The 26278-nt window shown below is 46.0% G+C and overlaps 1 protein-coding gene across 1 annotated transcript; it reads left to right on the forward strand.

Annotated features, from left to right (window-relative positions):
• Positions 1-11381: 11381 nt before the first annotated feature.
• On the forward strand, positions 11382-25894 carry Has1 (hyaluronan synthase 1). Its single transcript, XM_059255093.1, has 5 exons — positions 11382-11444; positions 17899-18606; positions 20444-20669; positions 21175-21307; positions 25219-25894. Exons 1-5 carry the CDS (start codon positions 11382-11384, stop codon positions 25892-25894), a joined length of 1806 nt encoding a protein of 601 aa, XP_059111076.1.
• The last annotated feature ends 384 nt before the right edge of the window (positions 25895-26278 follow it).

Raw genomic sequence — 26278 nt, forward strand, 5'->3', positions numbered from 1 at the left:
AGTAGCCCTGCTTCTGGACTGGAGAAGTCTAGGGTAGGGGGCAGGTATGCCAACCATACACTGTAACAAGTAGGCACTGAGGGATGCTCGGAGAACCTAGAGGCCAGGTTCACTTTGATATGTTATATAGGCACCTCAGTTGGCCATTTGTCCTGGGTTTGGGACCTAGCATCCTACCCTTCTTGTTGATAATAACAGATCAGGAGTGATGTGATCTTTTTATGATTTACTTCCTGCTGACACCAAAGCATCTTTGTTGGGGACCCAAGAAAGCTAGAATCCTGGACAAAGCCAGGAAGAAAGAGAGATGGGAATGCAGGCTGTTTCATTTGCTGTCCAGGCTCTGTGGAACCATCTGGGGCCAGGGAAGTCCAGGCCACATTGGAGCAGTCGGTATGGCTGGACCACCTGGGGCTAGCTGCTTTGGAGCCCTCTAGGATGTAGCCCACCTTTTTGGAAATTCCATCAGAAGCACCTAGGGCTGGTGTGAGTTTGGAGCAGTTTGCAGTCTTTAGTTGATTGGGAATCTGCTGGGACAGATATAGATTAGAGACAGAAGGTCAAGTTGACATTTGAATTTCAGAAATAATCAAACAGTTGACAAATTAGCAGAAAAGAAGACAAGCACCTTTGTTCCAGGCATATCCAAGGAGGCATCCTGAGAATGAAAAGTGAGTATCCTATAAGATTTAGAATTGTATATGCCCTTCCTTATAGCAAAATGGAAGTGAAGGCTGTAGGCCATTTAGAAGAAGAGAAAATGACTTTCACAGGACATGAGGATCCCTGAAGGGTAGACAGTGTTGAGGAAGAACACTTACCTAATCTTCAGTGTGGCTCTTATTCCTCACTCTCTTCTCTGATGATAGTTTAATTTTCCTTGGTTGATGAAATAACAGAGGAGTTTGTGGATAATTGTATTCCTTTCTGGTAGAGTCTGTCTTTAGGCAGATAAGGGAAGCTGGAATAAAAGCCCTACCTACTCTGTTACACTGACACTGTGTGCAATCCAAAGTGATGGTTTTGTGTTATTTTTCAAATCTCAACCATAGAGAAGAAATCATGGCAATACTATTTCCCTTTTTCTGTCTCAATGGAAATGTCATTGTTGTGGCTTTTGTCCTATGGGTAACTAAAGCATTGCCACAAATGAGGCCTCTAGGTATCTGACCTAGCATCTTCTGCTTGGCCCTTCCCATGCACCCCTTTAAGGATCCATTGTCTATGCTGCAGACTCTCTGGCTAGTCCCTAAAACATTCCAAGATTCCCACTGAGCAATCTCCTCTAGTAGCCCTGGGAAGAACAGCCTCCTTACCCTACACTCTAGAAGTGAGAATGATCAGTCCAGGAACTGAGGCTGTCCACATACATAAACATAGTGACTGGATCCTGTGGTCAAAGGTGGATAAAGACAAGAGTTAGGGTATGAAGGTGGCTGGCCCAAGGCAACCAGTCTTGGAATCCAGTGTGACCCAGAACACAGGTTCTTGTCAGTTTCCACTGGGCTGACTCTTCTGATAAGAGCTGATTTAGTAAAGGAAGAAAGAGTTCTGTCTCTGCTCCCACCCCAGGACATTCATCAGCCTCCCAATGACTGCTGGTTTAGCTTAATGCTATAGTTTCAATATGAAATGTCTCCACTTGTCTCCTAGATAGTGATGCTAATTTGGAAGCCTGTCAACATTTAGGAGATAGGGGCTTGTTTAGCATGAGTCTTAAAACTTCTTATTAATAAAATCAAATCCAGAGCCAGGTATTAGGGTGAATGCTGGAAGATCAGAGAAGCAGAACAAGCCACAGCTACCTCACCTTACCAGTTCTCAGCTGATCCTGTTTCCTCAGACTGGAAGCTTCTGTGTCCTCATCCCAATGGATCTCAGCTGAACTGCTCCTCGAAAGCCTGAAGCTTAACCAGCTAAAAGCTTCTTGTTTCTCGTCTTCTCGCCTTATATATATATCTTTCTGTTTTTGCCATCACTCCCTGTGACTAAAGGTTCACTTCTTGGGATTAAAGGTTCACTTCTTGGGATTAAAGGCATGAGTCACCATGCCTGGCTGTTTCCAATGTGGCCTTGAACTCACAGAGATCCAGAGGGATTTCTACCTCTGGAATGCTAGGATTAAAGGTGTGAGTGCCACTATTTTCTAGCCTTTGTATTTAGTGGCTGTTCTGTCTCTGACCTCAGATAAGTTTATTAGGGTACACAATATTTTGGGGAACACGATACCACCACAGGCTTGTGATGGTGTTGACTGCCAACTTCACAGAATATGTATTACTTAAGAGATAAGCCTCCACACATTCCTGTGAGAGATTATTCAGATTAGGTCAGCCTCTGGCCATGCCTGTAGGGGCTAGGTCAGTTGAGGTGGGAAGATCTTGCTATTGTTAGCTACACAATTGAACAGCATTCATCACCCTCTGCCTCCCTACTGTATTGCAATGTGACCAGCTGCTTCAAGCTCATGCTACTGTGAGTTCCCTCCATGATGGATGGTACTTTGCAACCATGAACCAAAATTAAAAAAAAAAAAAAAAACTTTCCTTCATTAAATTGCTTTTTCAGAGTATTTCATCACAGCCACAGAAAATAGTTTATATAGGCCTAGCAAGTGGAGATAGGTCACCAGGGCAAGATTTTGCAGGTTATTCATCGACCCTGCTCCCCCCATGCCTTCCTTGTCTGCCATAATACAGTCAGACTCTACCACTTGGCTGCCGTGAACTGAGCTGCTCTGAGTGGCTTTTCCCACTGTGACAGACTGAAACCTTTGAAAACTGTGAGCCAAAGTAAATCTTTCCTCCCTTGAGTTTGTTTTGTCTGGTATTGTGGTCACAGGAAGGCAAAAGCAATGACCGCAAACAAATAACATCACTTCATAACCTCCGTTGCTGTAGGGAGACTCTTGCTTGCTTAAGGGTTATGCCATGAGGGATGACTTAAAATAATCTCATTTTATAGATGATGAAAGAGAGGTTCTGGGGAATGAGCCTTTCAAATAACAAATGCAAGCAACTATGATACAATCAGGGTTTGTGGGAATCCTAAGCAACAAGGTGATGGTCCACTAGGAAGAGGGAGCCCTGCAGACAGACAATAAGTCTAATTTCATTTCTGTTGCTGTGAAAGACACCCAGACAAAAACTATTTTGAGGGGAAAAAGGGTATGTTTGGCTTACAAATTCAGGTCGCAGGCTATCACTTAGGGAATTCATGGTAAGAACTTGAAGGCAAGCATGCTACAACCTTAACCACACAGCATTACCTACAACTAAGAAGCTCATTTTACCACGATAGTGTGGACAGGAACCACAAAGGATGCTGCTAGCAGGCAGGTTCATGTTCAGCTAGCTTTCTTATACAGCCTAGAATCACATGCCCAGGGAATGGTAACTCCCCTAGTAGGATGCCTGGGGCCAATGTAGTGAAAGGAGAGAATTAACTACTGCAGACCATCCTCTGACCTTCACCTGTGTGCCCTGGCAAGCATGCACAAATCCCCAGTATATATACAAAATTTTACAGGCAACGAGTAAAAATAATTTCAAAAGGAACCAGGGTTTCTTTTCTTTCCAATATCAAGGCCCTCTTCCTTCAGGCCAGAAGTCCAGACCCTAACCCTCCTCCCACAGACACGGAGGTCCAAGTTCTAGTCCTCCTCCCTCACACCCAGAGATCCAGGCCCCATCTCTCCTCCCTCAGACTCAAGTGTCCAGGTCCCAGCCTCCTCCCTCAGGTCATGGGTCCAGGCCTTGTCCCTTCTTCCCTCACACACAGAGGTACAGGCTCAGTCTCCTACCATAGAAAGAGACCTAATTCGGAATACCTGCTTGGTCACCTGGCCCAACTAGCCCACATCCCGTCTGGCTGGGTTACTAGTTTTCCTGGGCCTCCGTTGTTCTTTTCTATGGCAACCAAGATCCCTCCTCTCTTGCTTGTCTGAGCAGAAACAGAGAGCTCTGATGAAATTCCCTGTTCTCTTTTTTTCCCTTGTTCTTTCTCTTTCCTCCGAAAATCCCTAGAGAATGAATGTCTAGGCACAGGAGCCTCTGTCTGGGACAGCTACCTTCCAGAGGCATGCAGCCAAACTTCCTCCATTGGGTTTTTTCCTAGGAATCTTTCTTGAAGGTCTAGGTGTTTCCTGGAATCTTGAGTGTGGGGGAGGAATGGCTCAGTGAGGCCTCATTGGCAGCATTAGGATCTAAGCCGTCCCTGTTCCTGGAAGTCAGACTGCTTGCATGTCTATGGATCTGTGCCCATCGGGGGACTCCTTATCTCAGGTCCCACTTCTCCAGAAGGGAGTAACACACCCTGCCCAACTGAGTGGTGGCCACAGAGCTGTGGAGTGTGGGCCTCCCAGCTGCTGGGCCCCCTCCTCCTTCTGTCTTTCCCCCTTCCTTCCTCTCTGCTGTCATCCCTCCTCCCCCATCCTGTCTCTCCCTTCTCTTCTGCCTTCCAGGGAAATCCCAGTGTGTGAGGAATCTGCTACAGGAGTACAAGGAGTACAGCCCAGGAGAAGTGGTGCAGCAGGCCAATGAAAGACAAGAGAGAGCAGAGGGAGGTGGTGGGGGGTTGGGGCATGGGGAAGAGAGAGAGAGAGAGAGAGAGAGAGAGAGAGAGAGAGAGAGAGAGAGAGAGAGAGAGAGAGAGAGAGAGAGAGAATAAATGTATGAGAATAAAGACAGCGGCAGATCACTAGACAAACACAAGTCAGAAAGGGCAGGCATTAGGGAAACACACACCCTTTATTTCCTTAATCTAGCACTTCCTAGGCCACATGAAGAGGCAAGCTGGAGAGTAAACTGGGCTACAGGGTGAGTTCAAGGCCAGTCTAGGCTGCACAGAGAGACAATGTCAGATGGGAAGGGGCGGTGGGCAGAGAGAAAAAAAGAAAGTGAAGAGAGAGAAAGAGGATGGAAGGAAGGATTGAAGGAAGAGAGGGAGACAGAATGATTACTTAAGGGTTAGAAGTTTAGAGAGGCACAAACTTTACCCTTCCTCTTTTCTTTCCCCTCTCTCCCATTCTTACTTTTCATCCTGACTAAACTCAATCATTCAACACCTGCTGATCCCAGGAAATGACCTAGGCTCTAAGAGCTGACATATGTGTAGAATGGATAAGGACCACTGTCTATGGAGAGCTTACATTCTAACAAGAGAGCCCCTCATGACACCAAAGAAGATGCTCAGCAACTGAGTCTATATATTATATAGAAAGCTGATCAATGTTGTGGGGGAAAAGGGAAAACAGAGAATCAGAATCTATGGTCCATAATGGTGAAAAAAGTGTGAGAGTTGAATGACTCAACCCATGATAGCAGGAGCTCAAGAGATGATTTGTTCACATTTTGGTGGATCAGAAGAGGGTGGATCAGAAAGAGAGACCTGGCTTCTAACACTCAAAGCCCTTCACCTACCCACTGTCTACTAATTCTGAGTAGACAAGGAGTTCAATATGAAGTGTCCTGGTTTCTTTTGTGTGGTAAAACACTGATCAAAAGCAATATGGGAGAGGAAAGGATTCATTTGGCTTATAATTTCAAGTCACCATTGATCATTAACAGAACTCAAGTAGGAGCATAAAGAAGAAACCATGAAAGAACGCTGCTTGCCTGCCTCATTTGCAGGCTTATACTGAGCTAGCTGTAGTCTATAGCCTGGGATCACATGCCTTGACGTGGCTGGGCCCTCCTACATCATCAGTCAAGAGGCTGTCAGACATGGCCACAGGCTAATCTGACCTAGAAGCTCCCCTCTCAAATACCTGTAGGCTGTGTAAAGTTGACACGCTAAGCAAACTAGGACGTGAGGTTAACTGGGGAAAAAGGTGTGTCTCCATGTGGTCAGAACTTCTTTGTGGTTAAACATCCTGGAAGCAGCTAGATTGTTCTGTTATATCAGAAACTAAATCACCTAGAAATTCTCTAACACGTGTACAGTATCCAAGGGTCTACACACTCAAAACACACTTAAATTACCTGATGTGATATATATCACTAGAATTCTGGATGTTATTGGTTTGTTTCTTTGCCTTTTTTTTTTTTTTTTTTTTTTTTGGACTGTTCTAGAGGATCATGGAATGAAATACCTTAAAAAGGAAACCCAGTCCACCATGATTCGAGGAGAAAAGGGTTACTTAATTCCACGAATATGTCACACACCTCATAAATATTCCTTACAATTTCTGTAAAATCTGCAACACAGGACCCTCTGAACTCCTCCTCCTCTTTCAGGTAGTCCAGTTCAGTCTCCCTCTATAGTTTGTTTATTTGCTGCTTTGTTTAGCTTTGCAAAATAAACCTTTGCTCTAACTATGTCACTTGACTGAGCAGTTGTCAAGAACTGAGAGATATCCCCTCCCTGCCCCCAAACTATCACACTCCATGACAGCTCCTCAACCTTTAAAACAGCGCCACTAGCTGGTGACCAAGTGTACAAACACATGGTCCTGGGAGTGATTCTGCCCTCCATCTCTCCTTTGTCTCTCAAGTATCTGGATTTCTTCAAAGCATTTCCTTTCCAAGCCAGAACACTTCATAGAGTGACCAACCACCACCTAGCTCAACAGACACATTTAAGAAAATGCCGATTTCTCCAAGTTAACTTTTCAGTGGTCATTTTCCCTCCTTAATTCTCCAGGAAGGAAGTTCAAGCATCTCTTACAGTAACCTGGGGCTGTAGTTCAGTTGGGGTGCTTGCTTAGCACGCACAAAACTCTGGATTCCCTCCCTTGCACTACACAAGCCAGTCATGGTATCATATGTCTGCAGTCCTAGCACTTGAGAAGTGCAGGCATGAGGATCCATAACTCAATGTCATTCTCAGCTATACAGAAAGTTAGAATCCAACCTGGGCTCAGAGATGTTAGGTTTAAAGCCAGGACAATGGGCTGAGGTGCCTACTTAACATATCAAAGCAGGCCTGGCTGCCAGGTTCTCCCAGCTTCCCTCAGCACCTACCTGTTGCAGGACCCTCCTGGCTGGCATACCCCTCCTACCCCCACTAAACTTTGCAGCCCAGAGGCTGGTCTGCCCTTCCCCCAGCTGCCCTTCTCTATATAATCTGTTTTGGTTACCTGGTCATTTTGTCTACTCTCTTTTGGGCTTCTCTTTTGCTACACCTTGTTCCTCTCTCTCTCCCTTCTCCCTTCCCCTCCCCTCTCTCCTTACGTGGCTCAGGGTCATATCCACTCTGGACTCTCCCAGATGTCCTTGCCTCTGACTATGTCTGTCTTCCTTTTATCCACAACAGACTTTCTCCTCCACCATGCCTAGGGGTAGTCATGTTCCTTTCCTTTTTATTTCTTTTTTTTCATTCATGAGAGACCCTCCCTCAAAACACCAACAAAATCCCCCCCTCGGTTATTCAAGGACCATATTTTTCTTTTTTTTTGTTTTGTTTTGTTTTGCTTTTTGAGACAGGGTTTCTCTGTGCACCTTTGCAACTTCCCTGGAACTCACTCTGTAGCCCAGGCTGGCCTCAAACTCACAGAGAACTGTCTGGCTGAGATTAAAGGCGTGTGCCACCACCGCCCGGCCTCAAGGATCATATTTTTCAAGACCCTTATTGAATGCCTGAAACTATACATAGCACCCAGTTCTACACACAAACTAAGAACCTTGCACTGAATGATTTCTTTTTAGTACACCTGAGTTGCCATTGTTGTGTGATCTTAGCCAAAAAGAGAAATGGTCAAAGGTGAACTTTTAAGTAAAATAAGGACATTGGAATTCAAGTACAATATATGGCAATACTGAATCCTATAAATAAATGGCTAAGTTACTAAGGGGCTGGCCACATATGCAGCATGCATATCCTGGGCCAAAGGAAGATTCACATCCAGGACAAGACAAACAGGAGAGCATTAGATTTCATTGTGCTGCTTAGGAATAACACACAATTGAACCCAGCAGGTTTCATATATATATTATATATATTATATATATATAATATATATATTATATATATTCTCTTATAATATATTATGTTATAATATAGTATAATATATTATGCTCATTATATAGTTATATGATATAATGCTTATTATATTTATTAAAATATATATTTATAATATATTATAAACATAAATTCATTATACACACATATTTAACAATGATAATTAAAGAAAAAGAGGTCATGAATTTGAGGTGGACTATGGCAACATTAGAGGGAGGAGAGGGAGGCCAGAATGATGCTATTATTTTATAATTTTAAAAAATTTTTTTTTTTTTTTTTTTTTTGGTTTTTCGAGACAGGGTTTCTCTGTGTAGCTTTGCGCCTTTCCTGGGACTCACTTGGTAGCCCAGGCTGGCCTCAAACTCACAGAGATCCGCCTGGCTCTGCCTCCTGAGTGCTGGGATTAAAGGCGTGCGCCACCACCACCCAGCTTAAATTATTATTTTCTTGTGTGGCTTGTTGGCCTGGAGAGACGGCTCAGTGGTTAAGAACACTGGGTGCTCTCACAGAGGACCAGGATTTGATTCCTAGACAGGCAGACAGTCAAGTCACCTATGCATACAAAATAATAAAATAAAAATAGGTTTTTAAAATTACAAATTGTTTATTCCCAGGATTTTTCCATTTGGTATTTTTGGACTTTGATTGATGAAGCTAACTGCAACCTCATAAAGAGAAACCAGATAAGGGGGGTCCTATGTTATTTGAGAACAGTGTTTGACAAAAATGGGCAGGGAGTGGGGCAGCCAGAGTAGCATGGATGAGCTTTGATGAAGGGTTCCATTCATTTGGGGGCTGTGTCTGAGCCGCCTCTCAGTCCCCACTCCTCAAAGGATTATATCCAGCAGCTCTGCCAACCTCACTCACACTTCCTTGGCACCCCACCAGCTCCAAACCTTCAACTCTTTCAAAGCTCATGTTCAGCCAACAACCCCTAGCCTGAAGGAAATTCTGGAATCTCTGACATAGCCACCCACTGAGTTACCTGACCAAGAATCCCTTGTCTCTCTACCTACTTAGTAACTCACATAGACGTAGAGCTGATCCTTTATCTCCACAGCTCCCAGTTCTCTTGTAGTTCTCTAGTTAGTACCTCCAAGACAAGAGTCCAGCCCTTGAGTCTGGCATTCAAAACTCTGTATATTGCACATGCTATAATAGCTTGATTTTGTCATAAAGAAATGATGTCGTATCCTTGACTATACTAATATACAATTTAAACCCTTTTCAAAATTTTATTACATTTATTTTAGGGGTTGCATGCCATGATTTGCACATGGAGGTCAGAGGACAAGTTGCAGAAGTCTGTTCTCTCCTCCCACCATGTGGGTTCTGGAGAATGAACTCAGGTTTTCAGACATAGTAGCAAATGTCTTTATGCACTGAATTATCCCATCTGTCCCTACTTGTTTATTTTGAGGCAGGCTCTGATATAGCCCATGACAGCCTCAAATTTTCTTTGTAGTCTAAGATGGCCATGAACTTCTGAGCTTCCTGCCTCTACTTCCCAAGTGCTGACATTGCAAACATACAACACCATGCCCAGGGTGTGTTATGTATCAAATACACAGTCTACATGCAATCACTCTGCAGCTGAGCTACATCCTCATCCTGAATATATAATTTTGCATTTCAATCTAAAAGTCATTTTTAAAGATTTATTATGTATAAAGTATTTGGCTTGCATATATGGCTGTGCATCATGTAAATGCAGTGCCCACAGAGGTTCAGAAGAGGGCATAGATCCACTGCACCGGGAGTCATAGCTACCATGGGAGTGCTGGAAACTGAACCCAGGTCCTTTGCAATAGTATTAAGTACTCTTACCACTGAGTCATCTCTACAGCCATCCATACCACTTTATAAAAGATTTATTTTATTTTTATGTGTATGTTGCATGTGTACAGGTGTCCACAGAGGCCAGAAGAAGCCACCAGATACGCTAGAGCTGGAGTTACAGATGGTTGTAAGCCACCGGACCTGAGTCCTGGGGCCCCAACCCAGGTCCTCTGCAAGAGCATCAAGCACTCTTAACTACTGAGCCATCTGTCCATCCCCCAAAACTATTTTGAAAGCAATCTTACCTTCATGTACCTCATTACTTCTCAACTACTTCGTGCTTCCACAGCACCACTCAGTCAGCGTGTGCTTTATAAACTGGCCACACCATGTCTTTCCTTGGGTACCTTTTCTCTCCTTCACTTTTCGCTTCACTATGTCCTCATCAGTTAGGACCACCTCCTCCAGGAAGCCCTTCCTGCCTTTCAGTTGGGTGGAACTATTACTCCATCAGTGCCCAGTCCTCTATTTACACAGCTGTCTTCTCAGAGACAGGGCCCCCTGCTGAGTCATTTGTGTGTGCCTGCCACCACTTAGTCTAGGGCCCCACCCATCAGCAGCTCAAGGGGTGTCCCTGTAATGAATATATGTTTTTCCTCTGTTTCTTCTCCATTTGTGGCTACCACCCTTACCTTTCCCCATCTTCTCATCTTGAAGTTAAATGACAGCCCCCATCTGGAGAAGAAAGGACACTGTGGACTAGACAGGAACCAGTTATAAGCTACCATTAGAGGGGAGGGAACTGGGAAAGTGCTCAGCTTCATCTGTCTTTGTCATCTTGTCTTTGATACATTCAGTCCTGATTATCTGTGCTTGCACTGAATTATGGGAAACTAGACCTCTGTGTCTGAGGGACGAGGGTTAGGCCTGTACTCCTTTTCTGAGAGAGGAAGGCTGATTCCCAGACTCCTGAGTCTAAAGGAGGAGTACACTGGACTTCTGGGTCTGAGGGGGAAGTGCTTTGGCTTGGACACCTGGGTCTAAGGGAGGAAGGCTGGGGTCTGAGGTCTGGAGTCCAAGGAAGGGGAGCTAGGGTCCGTACCCCTGGATCTAACAGAGGACTGAGGCCTGGACACCTGGGTCTAAAGGAGGAGTCTGGGCTGTGGCCAGGTCTCTAGTGTCCTGGCAGAGAAAACTCCCAGGGTTTGAAATCCTGGTCTTTCTCTCATGCACACTCTGGTTTTAGAAACATCTGGTTTTATACAGCTGCTCCACCCAGTCAGGGCGGTGTTCAGGCTAGTCAAATGCCCAGCTCCTTGGGTGGAGCTTGGGTTATCCCTTTCTAGCCACAGGAACTCCTCATATCCCCTGCTCTGGGCTTGACTCCATCAGTGGATCCATCATCCTGACACAGCCAGACACTAAGCATCAGAGGCTCCCGGCAATAGTGTCAGACACAGCTTTCCCTGCCCTGATGGGCGGGTGGTGACCAGGTTCCCACCACCAGGGACCTTCTCCTCAGTGGCCAGGCTCAAACAAAGATTCAACCTGGCACTGCCCCTACACCGTGTCTAGTGAGGTTCTCACACCCTGGATGTGAGAACCTGGCTCTGTTCAGGAAGAGTCCCAAATGGCTAGGAGAGATGACGAAGCCGCAGGAGAAAGGAAAAACAGAGAGACATAAAAAGTCAGAGGGGGATGGGAGAGTGAGAGAGTCTCACAAAGAGACAGGCAGGTAGGCAGATGTTAGTTAAAGACATAGAGGGACAGAGGAATAGATAGATGATAGATACAGAGATGGCAGGTCAGCAGAAGATGATAGATGACAGACAGGTGAGAGATGGTAATTAGAAATAGACATGAGAGAGGGAGACGAGGAGGAGGATTGGAAGAAATGGGAATACAGATGGGTAGACAAACAGAGTCAGGGGGTCAAGCATAATGAGAGAGCATTATGGGAGACAGACAGAAAGAAAGAATATAATTGTCAGCATCTACCACACAGAAGGATGTAGGAACAGTTACTGGACACTACCCACTATCAGTTCACAGTGACAGGAACTTTGAGAAAGATAGTCTTAGAGCTAACAACAACAAAAACCCTTATAAAAAGAATATAAAATAGTGGCAGGGATCACTGGCCTTCTGGCCCCAAGGAGCTGGGGTACACACACCCTGGGACCCCATCTCTTCCCAGCTATGTTCTGACCCAGTCTCAGGGATGTATATCAGAACACTGAGCCAAGGTCATTCCCTGAAGTCACTGAAATCCTTCAGAAGACAGATCCCAGTATTCCAGTCCTTAGCCCCAGCCAGATCTTGACATGGACACATGTATGTACACAAACACACCCCACAGACACACAATAGACAGACACCAGCCCAGTAAAAAGCAGGCAATTCTGGCTGTAGCTCCAAGCTGCTGTGAAAACACATGCCAGCAACACAGGCACACCCACTGACATGCTCGTGTGTGCACTTTATCTATCTGCCAGTTGCTGATGTATGTTCCTGCAGAACCCATTGTAGAGAGTCTGGGGAGATGATGAGTAAGTGAGGAAGAAGTAAGAAGGGGGGGACAGTGAGTCAGAGTGGGTGATAGAAAGCAATAAGACAAATGGGGCGAGATGGAGACAGAAATACAGACAAAACACAAGAGAAGCAGCTGAGGGAGATGCGAAAGAAATGGGGGAAAGGTGGAAAGGAATATACAGACGGAACAAATGAAAGGTAAAGTGAACTTAACGCAAGAGAAAAGGGGAGAAAGAGAAAAGAGAGAGGAAGGGCTGGAAGAAAAGGGGGAGTGAAGGACCAGCTTGAGGGGCTGTGAAGGGAGGTCCTATCTGGCGAGGGGGATGGGGGCAATGTCGGGAATCAAAGAGGGTGGAGTCATGGGACTGCGTGACCTCAGAGCCCCTGGATGGGCTAGTTCTCTGACGTCAGCTCTCCTCCACCCCCGCATTTGCTGGTCTTCAAATGGCCCCCCTCCAGCTAGCTCCAGGCACACACGGATTGCAGAGCAAGCCGGAGAGGAGAGAATCCAGCAGGACCCACAGCCATGAGACATGTATGTACATGTGTGCGTGTGTGTGTGTGTGTGTGTGTGTGTGTGTGTGTGTGTGTGTGTGTATTTTCTGCTGCCATAAAGGGTAATTACTACCATATGTGAGACCATGTGTATTGGAGACTATTGAGAAGGAGTTCGTGTACGTGTGTATCTACTTGTGACAGCAACTGTATGTGTTCAGTGAGCTTGTGAGGTGGAGTGAGTTTCTTTCTCTATGTTCATTGCTATATGGTTTGTCATCCATACAGGTCTATGATTCTGTAAATGTATGTTGGTATTCCCAAAGAAGACTTCGCATGTAAATGATGTATGCATTTCGGTTTCAATTTTATGGGTTCAGAATCTATTTAGCTGAACTACATGCATTCACCAATATTCAACCTCTCTTGACCTGTAAAAAGAGCAATTTCATATGGCTGGGGTTTATTTGAACCAGCGGTTCTCAACTTGTGGGTCATGACCACTTTTGTCAATTTGTAACAATGAAGATACATCCTGCATATCAGATATTTACATTACTATTCATAACAGTAGCAAACTAAGTTATAAAGTAGCAACTAAAATAATTTTATGTTTGGGAATCACCACAACATGAGGAACTGAATTAAAGGGTGGCAGCATTAGGAAGGGTGAGAACCACTGATTTTAACTGTTCACTATTTCTTCTGAAACCTTCTACTTCTGTTCCTTTATCCCAGACCCTTGGTGGCTGTCTGTGTGGCTATTGGCATGTTTTTTTATCATCTTGATATTGTTTCTTCCTGACACTGAGGACTTGTGTCCTCACGTCCCCTGCATGACCATCAGTGGGAGGTCACAGGACGCCCGTGCTCAGCCTGAGACAGGGTATATGAAGTCGTCTTGTGGAACATGGGTGTTTTCAGTCTGTGTGGTTCTTAATGTTGCCAGTACAGCTGTAGGTGGAGGTGTCCATAACTTCCTCATAATCTGAGCCACCCCAGGAGCCCAGGCAGAGCTGTGTTTGAGGCAAAAAGACAGTAATGAAGGGGTCTGAAAGAAAGAATAATTGTTACTGAGTACTTAAAAGTTCTTTCTCAAATTTGGTACCATGTACCTGAGGTCCCAGATACTTTGGAGTCTAAGACTGGAGGATGCTTGAGTCTAGGAATTTGAGGCCAGTCTGGGCAACACAGGGAAACCCTGCATGTTCTTTTAAAATCCCCCAAATCCCTAATTCACCTCCACTGTTCAGAAACATAACATGAATTACCACATAATTTTTAAATCCTCTTTTAAAAGTAAAGTGGGTCCTACAAGATGGCTCTGGGGGTAAAGGTGCTTGCACTAAGCCTGATAATCTGAGTTTGGTCTCTGAGACCCAAATACTGGGAAGAAAGAACCTAGTCCCATAACTGTCCCCCAACCTACACACACACACACACACACACACACACACACACACACACACACACTGGGGCAAATGCTCTGTGACATGCATATGCCCACACACAAAATAAACAAATAAGTGTAATTTTTAAATGAAATTAATTTTGGTAATTTATTTGCTTTGACCCAGTGTGTGAGAAGACTGTAAACTTTTCTACCAGACACCAAACAGTAAACACTTGAGGACTAGAAGACATTGCGTTCTCTGCCAGAACTACTCAGTCTTGGTATGCTACAGCAGACTCAGCATAGATAATGGGTAAATGAGCAGTGCAATGTGAAGAACACTGGGGTTTGAACTGCAAGTAACTTTCATGCTCCACAAAATATTTTTGTTTCACTTTCAGTTTAAAACAATTTGCAAATGTGAAAAGATATTGGTTTGTAAGTAGAAGTGAAATCTGTGTACTGACCACTACTGTGCATTTAAAAATATGGTTCTTTGGGGCTGGCAACCTGGCTCAAAGAGCAAAGGTGCTTGCTGCTAAGCTTGATTACCTGAGTTTGCTCCCCCACAGGGTGGAAGGAGAGAATTAACTCCTAAAAGTTGCCCTGACTGCCACACACACGCACCATGGCATGTGTGCATGCACATTCGCACAAATAAAAAATAACTAAACAAACAAACAAACAAATATTTTGAAACGTGATTGTTTAAGGGATGTAGCTCAGCTGGTAGAGTGCTTGCTCAGCACACAGAAAGCCTAGGTTCAATCCCCTGCACCAAATAAGCCGAATGTGGTAGCCTACCTCTGTCATGTTATCACTCAGAAGGCAGAGGAAGAAGGATCAGAAATTCAGCGTCATTCTTAGCCATGTAGTGAAGCTAAAACCAGCCCAGGCTTCATGCAACCTTGTCTGGAAAACAAAATGATCATTTCAATGTTACCAATACAAAAATATTAATGAGATCTTTTGTTTTTTCACCCACCCCTGACTAAATCTATAAGATGGTTTATCTTTTTGTAAAATTTATAGTTAAAAAGAGTCATGCATCACATTTGTTCGAAACATATTTAAAAGTTTTTCTATAATTGAATGGGACTAAATGGAATATTTATTTTAATTTACATATTTAAATTGTGCATTTATAGTTGTATGTGTATGTGTATGTGTGTGTGTGTGTGTGTGTGTGTGTGTGTGTGTGTGTGTGCATTCATATGTAAAAAGTGCTGGGAACTGAATCCAGGGCCTCCTGTGTCTTTGGCAAATGTTCCACCACTTATACTCACCACCTTTTTTCTTTTTTCTTTTTTTTAACATTTGTGTGTGTGTGTGTGTATGTGTGTGTGTGTGTGTGTCTATGTGCTTGCTCAATCAAATGTGGAGGTCAGAGGACAACTTCCCAGAGTCTGTTCTCTCCTTCCTCCAGGTGAGTTTTGGCGATCAAACTGGGGTCCTCAAGCTTGGTAGCAAGTACCTTTACCTACTAAGCCATCTTGCTAGTGTCTTCATTTCTACTTTGATAGAGGGTTAAACACTATGTTAACCAGGCGGGCCTTGAACTTGAGATCCTCTTACATCATTCAGCCTCAAAAGTAGCTAGGATGACAGGCTTATGCCATCAGGCCTTTCATTTTAATGTCTCTGGGTGTAATGCTGTAGGTGCGTGCTCAGTTGTGCCTGCTCCTGTGGAGATCAGAGGTTAACATGAATGTCTTCTTCTATCTGTTCTTTAGTCTTTGTCTTAAAGATAGGGTTTCCACTGAATACGGAACTGACAATTTCAGCTATAATGGCTGGCCAGCAAGCCCCAGGCATCTACCTGTTTGCCTGCCTGGCACTGGGATTACAGATGGGCACTCAGCTATTTTGTGTATGCTGAGCCATCTCCCCAGCTTCTTAATGTTAAATTAAGATTAGAAACTCACACACTGGTCATACTGGCTGCATTTCAGCTATGGACAGTGTTGCCGACCTTATGTTGAAGGGTTATCCCACAGTCAGCTTGGGAGGGAGGATCTGACAGCTTAAGACAGAGAAAGCATGACAGCCAGACTGTCTGTGTTTGAACCCTAAGTCCTCTGCTTACTCTCTGAGTGACCTTTAGTGAGAGAATTCATCTCTTTGGGCCTCGGGAACAGGACACAGCAATAGTACCCACTGCGGAGGGCTGCTGTAGAAGAATGTCTGGCTGTGGAAGCTGCTACTCACCTATTTCATGGATGAGAAAACTCCACTGATGTGTAAATGCACATGGCCCTGCCAAGTCACTGAACAGTGGAAAAGGGGCACACATCAGGCCTCTGGGAAGTCAGAGGTGCCATGCTGTCGCCTGTGGCTGCTCACCTATCACAAGCTTCTGACCACCCTGCTTTGCTATCTACACTGTGACTGCAATGCTGCCACTAGAGACTCTCCTGAGAGGGGAAAGCAGTCTAGGAAGACTGTGATTAATGACTGGAATCCTGGGTTCAGCTCCCATCATCTCAGGTGTAACCTTGGGACTTTAAATTTCTGTGACTCGGCGGCTCTGCCTAGAAAATGGTGGTGATTAGAGTACTTACCAGGGACTGGAAATATAGCTCAGTGGGCAGCGCACGTGCCTAGCATTGCTCTACCTCCAGCACTGCATGAACTGGGCTGCTTGCCTGTCATCCCAGCACTCCAGACGTTGAGACAGTAGGATCAGAAGTTCAAGTCATCCTTGGCTACTTGTAGGACAGGCTGGGCTACAGGAGATCTTGTCTCTAAAACAAACAAGTTCATATATAAAAGGGTTAGAACAACACTTGGTACACATTTTGAATATACTGTTTAGTACATAGTATTAGTGTCTTGACACAGAGAAATTTTTGTTTGTACGGTTATTCTTAACTTTATTATTATTTTTTTTCCTAATTTTTAAAGTTACTTTTTGGGAAAAAGCATGCCAAAGCATGTGTTTTAATCAAAGAACAGCAAGTTGATTTCTCTCCTTTCATCCTGTGGGTTCCAAGGATCAAACTCAGTTGTCAGACTTGGAGGCAGGCACCTTTAACCCACTGAGCCACCCACCAGCCAGCACCATTTTATGGGCCACTAACAAAAAAGAGGGAAAGCCTGGGGAGTTGCATTGTGTAATCCTTTTGTAAAGAAGAGATGCTAAAGCTGGGGGAGGGAGAGGCATAATAACTTACTTTAGAAGGCACCGTGTAAAAGCCTGGCTTGGTGACTCACTCCTGTCTTCCCAGCACTCAGGAGCCTGAGGCTGAAGGATTGGGTGTTCTAGACTGACTGGGGCTACACAGACTCTTTCTACTAAAAAGAAAAAGGGGGGGTGTAATTAGTAAAATAAGGCATTAAGCCGAGATAAGAGCCACAATTGCTTCAAATGTGGTGCTCAGGGGATCTTCTTTCTAAGAACTACTGGGGTAACTAGAGAGAGAGCTGTCACCGTGGTAATGGCACTTGCTGTCCTTGCAGAGGACCTGAGCCAACCGATCTCACAATTGCCTGTAACTCCAACTCCAGGGCATTTGAGGCCCTCTTCCGGCTTCCATGGGCACCAGGCACATGGTGCACAGGCATATATGCAGGAAAAACATTCACACAAATAAAATAAACATAAATAAATAAACCTTTAAAATATGAGAGATCATTTAAAAGTTCTGAGATGTTATCATCCAGCTTAGAAGGGGATCCCCAGGAGTAAGGTCATCTCCAGAAAGCCCTCAACACTGATCCTTCTCCTTGGCTCCCCACAGAACATGTCAAAGCCCTCAGAGGCAGCACGTCGCTGCTCCGGCCTGGCCCGGCGAGCACTCACGATTACGTTCGCACTGCTCATCCTGGGCCTCATGACCTGGGCCTACGCCGCGGGCGTCCCTCTCGCCTCCGATCGCTACGGCCTCCTGGCCTTCGGCCTCTACGGGGCATTCCTCAGCGCGCACCTGGTGGCGCAGAGCCTCTTCGCTTACCTGGAGCATCGGAGGGTGGCGGAGGCGGCACGGCGCGCCTCGGCGAAGGGACCCCTAGATGCCGCCACTGCACGCAGCGTGGCGCTCACCATCTCCGCCTACCAGGAGGATCCCTCGTACCTGCGCCAGTGTCTGACCTCAGCACGCGCTCTGATGTACCCTCGAGAGCGGTTGCGCGTCCTTATGGTGGTGGACGGCAACCGCGCAGAGGATCTGTACATGGTGGACATGTTCCGCGAAGTCTTCGCCGATGAGGACCCCGCCACCTACGTGTGGAATGGCAACTATCATCAGCCCTGGGAGCCGGCAGAGGGGGCAGGAGCAGTGGGTACCGGTGCCTACCGCGAGGTGGAGGCTGAGGACCCAGGGCGGCTGGCAGTGGAGGCACTGGTGAGGACACGCAGGTGCGTGTGTGTGGCGCAGCGCTGGGGCGGTAAGCGCGAGGTCATGTACACAGCTTTCAAGGCGCTGGGAGACTCCGTGGACTACGTGCAGGTGAGTGCAAGGCGCCCTGTGCCACCTCTGAGTGTGATCTCACACCCTCCACTTCAGAAAGAGTAGGGTGCACCTCAGGCCTTGGGAGGTGGAGGCAGGAGGATCAGAAGTTCAAAGTCAGGCTTTGAACTTTGAAACAGGAGATGCTATTTCAAACAGATGTGAAGAAACCTCTTCTTTTCCTCTTTTCTTTATTCATTTGGTGAAAAGATCTTTCTATAGTTATTCGTGGTTTTATCCATCCTCTAATAGACCATTAATTTCTTCAATGTATCGTCAATCCTGTCTTCTCTTATTTATATGTGCGTGTGTGGGCGTGGGGTATGTGTGCGCGCTGTGAATAACTGAGAAAGACATCCTATGTCCTGCTCTTTCATTCTCCTCCTCCCTCATTCCTTTGAGACATGTCCTCTCACTGAAAGACTAGGCTGGCAGTCAGTAAGCTCCAGTGATCCTCTTGTACACACACACACACACACACACACACACACACACAAAGAGAGCGCACACTATGTTACAGGCAGGAACATGCAGCCACACCTAGCTTTTTATATGGATGCCGAGGATTCAAATCTGGGTCCACCTAGTTATCCCTCCTGCCTTAAATCCTTTCCTCTTTCCTCACTTACCACACATTCAAACAGAAACTCTAATTCATCCATTCACTCATTCATTCATTAACCATTGATGAACTTATTTAATATGGATATTTAGTCAATCTTATCCATCCATTTGATACAATGCTTCCTCCTTTTTTATTCCTTTGGTGTGTTTCTTTCGTTAAACGGTACATGCATTTGCATACACACCCAATACAGTGCTCATTCACTCTATCCAATTGTATATTTGTTGCTGCCACAGAACACCAGACCAAAGCAACTTAAAGAAAGAAGGGTTTATTCTCGCTCACAGTTTGAGAGTGCAGTCCATCATGATAGAGAAGGAATGGATTCAGGAGCTTGAGAAAGCTGGTCACATTGCTCCTGCAGATAGGAAGCAGAAAGAGAAAAGGAAGTGAGACCCACTAGCTGGCCCCCATCTCCTAAAGGTTATATAACCTTCCAAAGCAGTGCCACCAGCTATGAGACCAAGTGTTCAAACACATGAACCTATGGGGAACATTTCACATCCAACCACAGCCCTGAATGAAGAAACTATACCCCTCTTTCATTCATGCAACCACTTAAGACAGAAGGAAACTCTATTTGAGCATACATTCATTCATCCTTCCATGCAACTACTCATCCATTTGATACAGAGATTCATTCGCTTAACCACTCACCCACTAATCTATCCAGGTATTCAACATGTTAATTACTTTTTTCTTCATGAAATATGGAAATTCTTTCCTTCACCGTTCTCTGTACCCATGGTTCTACATCCAGTGTGGACCTCATCCACTTATTTATTCATTCACTTACTTTCTATATAGCAGTTTGTTCCCCCACCCTTTTTTTCCTTTCTTTCCTTCATGTTGAGATTTTTGTCATCCATCCATCTATAGACCTTTATTTCATCATGCATTCATCCATTCAGTGTGGCCATTTACTAACATGCTACTGTCTTAGTTCCTTCTCCTGTTGCTGTGAGAAAATATTCTGACAAAAAACACCATAAGGGAGAAAGGGGCTTACTTTAGCTCATGGTTCAAGGTAAAGTTCTTCATGAATGGGAATTCAATTCACAGGAGCTTGAAGCATCCCGAGCTTGTGTTCAGCTCACTTTCTATATAATCCAGGATCCCAGCCCAGGGAATGGTGTAAACAATCTACATGCCCTTTCAAACCCCAGCCCTGTATAAGTTTCTGGTCTGATCCTGGTCCCGTCCTTTTCACAGGTCTGTGACTCAGACACAAGGCTAGACCCCATGGCACTGCTGGAGCTTGTGCGAGTGCTGGATGAAGACCCTCGGGTAGGGGCTGTTGGAGGAGACGTAAGGATCCTTAACCCTCTGGATTCCTGGGTCAGCTTCTTGAGCAGCCTGCGATACTGGGTAGCCTTCAATGTGGAGCGAGCTTGTCAGAGCTACTTCCACTGTGTGTCCTGCATCAGTGGTCCTCTGGGTGAGTGAAAGTGGGGCTTGGAAGGCTTGTGGGTGGGTGACGATCAGGAAAGGGAGCCAGAGACAGGGTAAAGGTATGGACAAAAATAGGGCTGGGGTCGGGATTACAGATAAGGTAAGATTGGGGAGTGGGGAGATGGTGTTAGAGCTGCTGGAGAGGAATGAAGCTGGGAAAGGGAAAAGGATGGAGACTGGGTAAGTTGCTGTAAAAGGGCTCATGGAAGTGAGTGAGATGAGGTTGGGGTGGGGATGGGGTTGAACCAGGGCACTGAGAATGCTGTGGCATTGTGGGGGAAGTGATGACATTACAGTGCATGGTCAGGTGACAGACACACTGGAACGGGCAAGGGGGTTCAGTTAAGACTGGGGCTGTATTTGGGAGTGATGAGGGGCCAGGCTGAGACTAGGATGGAGATGAGGAAGCACAGGGTGGGAAACAGATATGCGTTGAGCACGACATTGACCACATCAGAGGCTGATGCTTGGGTACTCCCCACCCTACCTAGGCCTGTACAGAAACAATCTCCTGCAGCAGTTCCTGGAAGCCTGGTACAATCAGAAGTTCTTGGGTACCCACTGCACTTTCGGGGATGACAGACACCTCACCAACCGCATGCTCAGCATGGGCTACGCTACCAAGTAAGTTGAGGGGACCACATGTTTGTGTCTGTGAAGAGTGTCCCTGAGCGAGAGAGACAAAGGGAGAGACAGGGAGAGGCAGAGGATAAATATCATAAGAGGCAGAGGAGCCATGTGTACTCAGCCAATGGCCTTCAAAGAGTTTGATAATAGGAGAGAATTGGAGGTACCAGAAAGGTTGTAAAGGGCTTTGTGAATACTCTTCCCCTCTACCAAAGGTGACGGTGAGCAATTTCACACAGAAGGAACAAGGTGGACAGGTTAAGTGGGCTGTACCATGGAGACCAAGCTGGCGTAGACCACTCAGAAGGGAAATGAGAAGGGTGAGATAAGTAGATGGGGTGGGGTAAAACCAGTGAGAGAAGCAACAAGAAAAGAGGCAACTGAGGAGGAGAGTGCCTGATCTCCACATGGCAGACTCTGGACGAAGTCTTTTAGTGACAGTACGAATTTGGTCACTAAGTCTCTGTTGGATGCTCTAGAGGCACAGCAGTAGGCAAAAGGGGCATATATTCCTCCTTATACTGAGGACACAATATATTTATTAAGTGTGGTAAACTAGGTAGTATATTATGTGACTTTTCCTGGGGAAGATGTGGTGTCCCAATTTAATATCCTTGCCCAAAAGTAATGCAAGGGAGGGATTGTTTATTTGGCTTATAATTCCAGATCACAGTCCATCACTGACAGAAAGTCAAGGCGGGAACTCAAGCAGCCAGTTGTATTGCATCCACCATCAAAAGCAGAAAGAAATGAATGGACCCTAGCAAGCTGCCGACTTCTGCTTAGTATTTAGCTAGCATTCTCTACACTTAACACTATTCAGTACCTACCCTGTGAAGTAGGGCTACCCAAATTCAGGGTGAATCTTCCCACCTCAATGAACAATCAAGACAGTTCCCCCAGACATGCCCACAGGTCAACTTGATCTAGACAGCTCCTCAGTGGAGGCTTTCTTCTCAGGTGATGCTAGGTTGTGGCAAGTTGACAGTTAAAACTAACTAGCGGAGATGTAAACAAACATCCATTCACCCCAGACAGGGCACAAATGACAGACCAAAAACAGGTAAATTAAAAAATAAAATAAAATAAAATTCTACCTGTCATTTGACGTTGGTCATAGGGGCCAAAGTAGAGAGAGAAGCTCACCAAGATGCTAAGCCCTCATTTTCCAAAGGAGCAGAGGGGTTCGGTCTTCTTGAAAAAGACTGACTCCCCAGCTAGCTCATTACAGTTACGTTATTCAAACATATACAAGGTTAATAAGGGCGAGGAAAGGTTCCAACTATCAAAGTTAACTTGCTTTTGCTGCCCGTGAGAGCAGAAAACCCATACAAATCTCAGTTCCTTTTGCCATAACCAAAAGAAAGAACTCCAGGTCAGCCTTAGAACTTAGGCTGTTTTAGGACTAAGGTTGGTGCAGCTACAAGCTCTCCTGTAGCACCAAGTGCAGATTCTGCAGAAAGACAGTATTTTTTCAAGGTTGAAACAGTCTCAAAACAATTTCACAGTATCTACTGATTAACCCAAAGGTAGCAAAGGCTTTGCTGAAACATTTCTCCCAAAGTCAGACATGAGGCTTTACTATATGTTTCACTTAAAGCCAGACACAAAGGCTTTACTTACATATCACTGCATCTACCCAAGTCTAACTTGATGCCGGTGAGTTTATTGGGTGTACTTATGCATGAATGATTCTGAGTCAGCTTTAACTGCTCACAAAAGCTGCACTTTGCAGGCAGCTCCACTGAAGGGTCATTCACCACCCCCCACCCCTCACCCCTCCACAGTTTTTCACCTCCTTGAGGAGGGCTCTCCTCAATCTTGTAACGTTGTAACATTTTAAGCTTCCTGGGTCTTGTAAATTCCTTGAACTTCCATTATGTTTTTAAGTCTTCCCTCCTCCCTCCAAGAGGAAATGTTTCAATTTGGAGGAAACAGCTAGAGTTGGAGCTATAATCTCATTTTAGCCAAGAGCACCAGGAGAGAGGACAGAGGGCCAGCAGGGGTCCCATTGTGAAAGACTCATAGGACCTTTGCTAAAATGAATCATGAAGGGCTTTGAGCAGAGACTGGCATGGAACAGCAACCTCCAGGCAGATGTTTTGGGTACAAACAGCAAAAGCAGAAGCAAGCAGAACACTGAGGGTGCCAAATGACACAAACACTGCCCTTGGTGACAGACTAGTTTGATGTTGTCTAATGAACTAACTGCTGATGGCCACCTGTGACTTCCTTAACTGAGAGTCTAGCTACCCTGCATGGGTACGGCTAAGCCATGTAGGGACAGATTAATGGTTTCTGACTCGGCCACAGGAAGGGGTCCAACTGTTCTTTTGAGAACTTCTCACATAGAGACTAACCTGGGTAGTGGCCAGTCGTGTCTTACTCCTCATGGCAGGACCTGCCAATTTAGTCAGCACTTAGTCATGTCACTGATGGTGTTTGTGTCAATGACTAATATTAGTCATGCTTGTAGTAACAGTGTTAGTCACAGTAAAAACAGCAGTAGCTCACACGGACTGAGCAATTACTAGAAACTGCCTGGCGTACGAACTTCATGCAGTCATAGCTGTTGCAAATATTAAACGATGATAAAGGACCATAGAAAGGATGCTGAGGAGGCTGGAGAGGTGGTCCATTGGTTAAGAGGACCTCTTCTAGAGGAGTCAAGCTGAATTCCAGCACCTGCATCTAGTGGCTCACAGTTGCCTGTAACTCCATCTCCAGGGGACCTGAGACACTTTTCAGGCTTCCTTGTGCATCCATACACTTAGGCATACACACACCCTCACACCACATACACACACACACACACACACACACACACACACACCACACACACACACCATCCATACCCCCTACATCCCCCCCATACCCCACACCCCCACACCACACACACCCCTACACCACATACACACACCACATATACACACATCACACATACCCCCACACCCCCCCACACCTCACATTACCCCCCACCCCACACCACACGCACCCCCACACCACACACACACACCACATATACACACACCACACATACCCCCACACCCCCCATACCTCACATTACCCCCACCCCCGACCACACGCACCCCCACACCTCATATACACACATCACATATACACACACCACACATACCCCCACACCCCCATACCACACACACACACCTCACATAACCCCCACACTACCACCACACCCCCCCACACACACACACTACACATACCCCCCACACCCCCACAACACACACATATACACACACACACCACACATACCCCCCACACCACCACACCACACGCACCCCCACAACACACACACACATACACACCACATACCCCCCACACCCCCACACCACGCACACCACACATACCCCAGGATTCATTCCCTTCTGCTTCCTGTCCATGGATTCAGTGTGATCAGTTGCCTCGTATTCCTGCCTGCATGCTTTCCTTCCCACGCCAGACTTTACCTTTGAACTATGAGCCATAATAAAACCCTTATTTCCTTTACCTGTCGTCCTCAGGTATTTTGCCACAATGATAAGAAAACAAATTAAAAAAAAAACCCAAAAACAAAAAAACCTTTACCCAACAGCAGTCAAAGTGGTCACTTCGAAATTCTGCTCACTGGACTGCAGAGGTAGCTCAGCTAATTCAGAGTACTGGCTGCTCTTGCAGAGGACCTGGGTCCGATTCCCAGCACCCACATGACAGGTCATAAGCATCTGTAACTCCAGTTCTAAGGGCTGTGATGCCCTCTTCTAACCTCCTTAGGCACCAGGAACACATGAAGCACACATACATACATGCAAGCAAAGCATCCATGCCCATGAAATGATCTTAAAATTTAAAGTTCTTGTCCAAGCCCCAGGGAGAACCACACTGATGTCCTCTCGTTTCTCTGCGCCTGTCAGATACACCTCGCGCTCCAGATGCTATTCGGAGACACCCTCTTCCTTCCTGCGCTGGCTGAGCCAACAGACCCGCTGGTCCAAGTCTTACTTCCGCGAGTGGCTATACAATGCCCTGTGGTGGCACCGCCACCATGCATGGATGACCTATGAAGCGGTGGTCTCGGGCCTCTTCCCTTTCTTCGTGGCTGCCACAGTGCTGCGGCTCTTCTACGCTGGACGCCCGTGGGCTCTGCTCTGGGTGCTGCTGTGCGTGCAGGGTGTGGCGCTGGCTAAGGCGGCCTTTGCAGCCTGGCTACGAGGCTGCCTCCGCATGGTGCTGCTGTCACTCTATGCACCACTCTACATGTGTGGCCTGCTGCCTGCCAAGTTCCTGGCATTGGTTACCATGAATCAAAGTGGCTGGGGCACCTCAGGCCGGAAGAAGCTGGCTGCTAACTATGTTCCGGTGCTACCCCTGGCACTCTGGGCTCTGCTGCTGCTTGGAGGCCTGGTCCGCAGTGTTGCCCAGGAAGCGCAGGCCGACTGGAGTGGCCCATCCCGGGCAGCTGAGGCCTACCACCTCGCTGCTGGAGCAGGTGCCTATGTAGCCTACTGGGTGGTAATGCTGACTCTCTATTGGGTGATTGTGCGGAGGCTCTGCAGGCGTCGGAGCGGTGGCTATCGTGTTCAGGTGTGAGTCTGGCCATGAACATGCCCACTGAGGGCTGTAGGGAAGCAAGAGGAGTCCTGCGGGGTAGCTGCAGGAGCCATGAATGCCATGGGGACTCCCTGGCCTCAGTTTCCCTTCTCCTTGAAATGAGGGAGCCATCCAAGATTCTTGGAATGCATTATTGGAATATATCCAATGGACTGTATTGGAACTCAAGACTTGTGGGTCTCTGGGGAGGGGTAATTTATTGATCAGGGTGTGTGTTTGTAGGACCAGGGCCAGAAGGTCCCTGTTTTCTCCCTGTTGCTATTTAATGTTTGTACTGTGATTAAGATATAATAAATTTTTTATTTATTTTCTTCCAAGCACCTCTTCCCATTTTTCTCGTCATTGAGAATTAGGGACACAGGG

The sequence above is a fragment of the Peromyscus eremicus genome, chromosome 1 (genome assembly GCF_949786415.1).
Source record: "Peromyscus eremicus chromosome 1, PerEre_H2_v1, whole genome shotgun sequence".
Taxonomy (NCBI): domain Eukaryota; kingdom Metazoa; phylum Chordata; class Mammalia; order Rodentia; family Cricetidae; genus Peromyscus; species Peromyscus eremicus.

What these genes read in the sequence shown, in the direction of transcription:
- Has1 (XM_059255093.1), top strand. Translation starts at nt 11,382, where the DNA reads ATGACGAAGCCGCAGGAGAAAGGAAAAACAGAGAGACATAAAAAGTCA. An exon ending in AGTCAGAGGGGGATGGGAGA is followed by an intron (nt 11,445 to 17,898) that starts GTGAGAGAGTCT and finishes GGCTCCCCACAG; the next exon opens with AACATGTCAAAGCCCTCAGA. An exon ending in ACTCCGTGGACTACGTGCAG is followed by an intron (nt 18,607 to 20,443) that starts GTGAGTGCAAGG and finishes TCCTTTTCACAG; the next exon opens with GTCTGTGACTCAGACACAAG.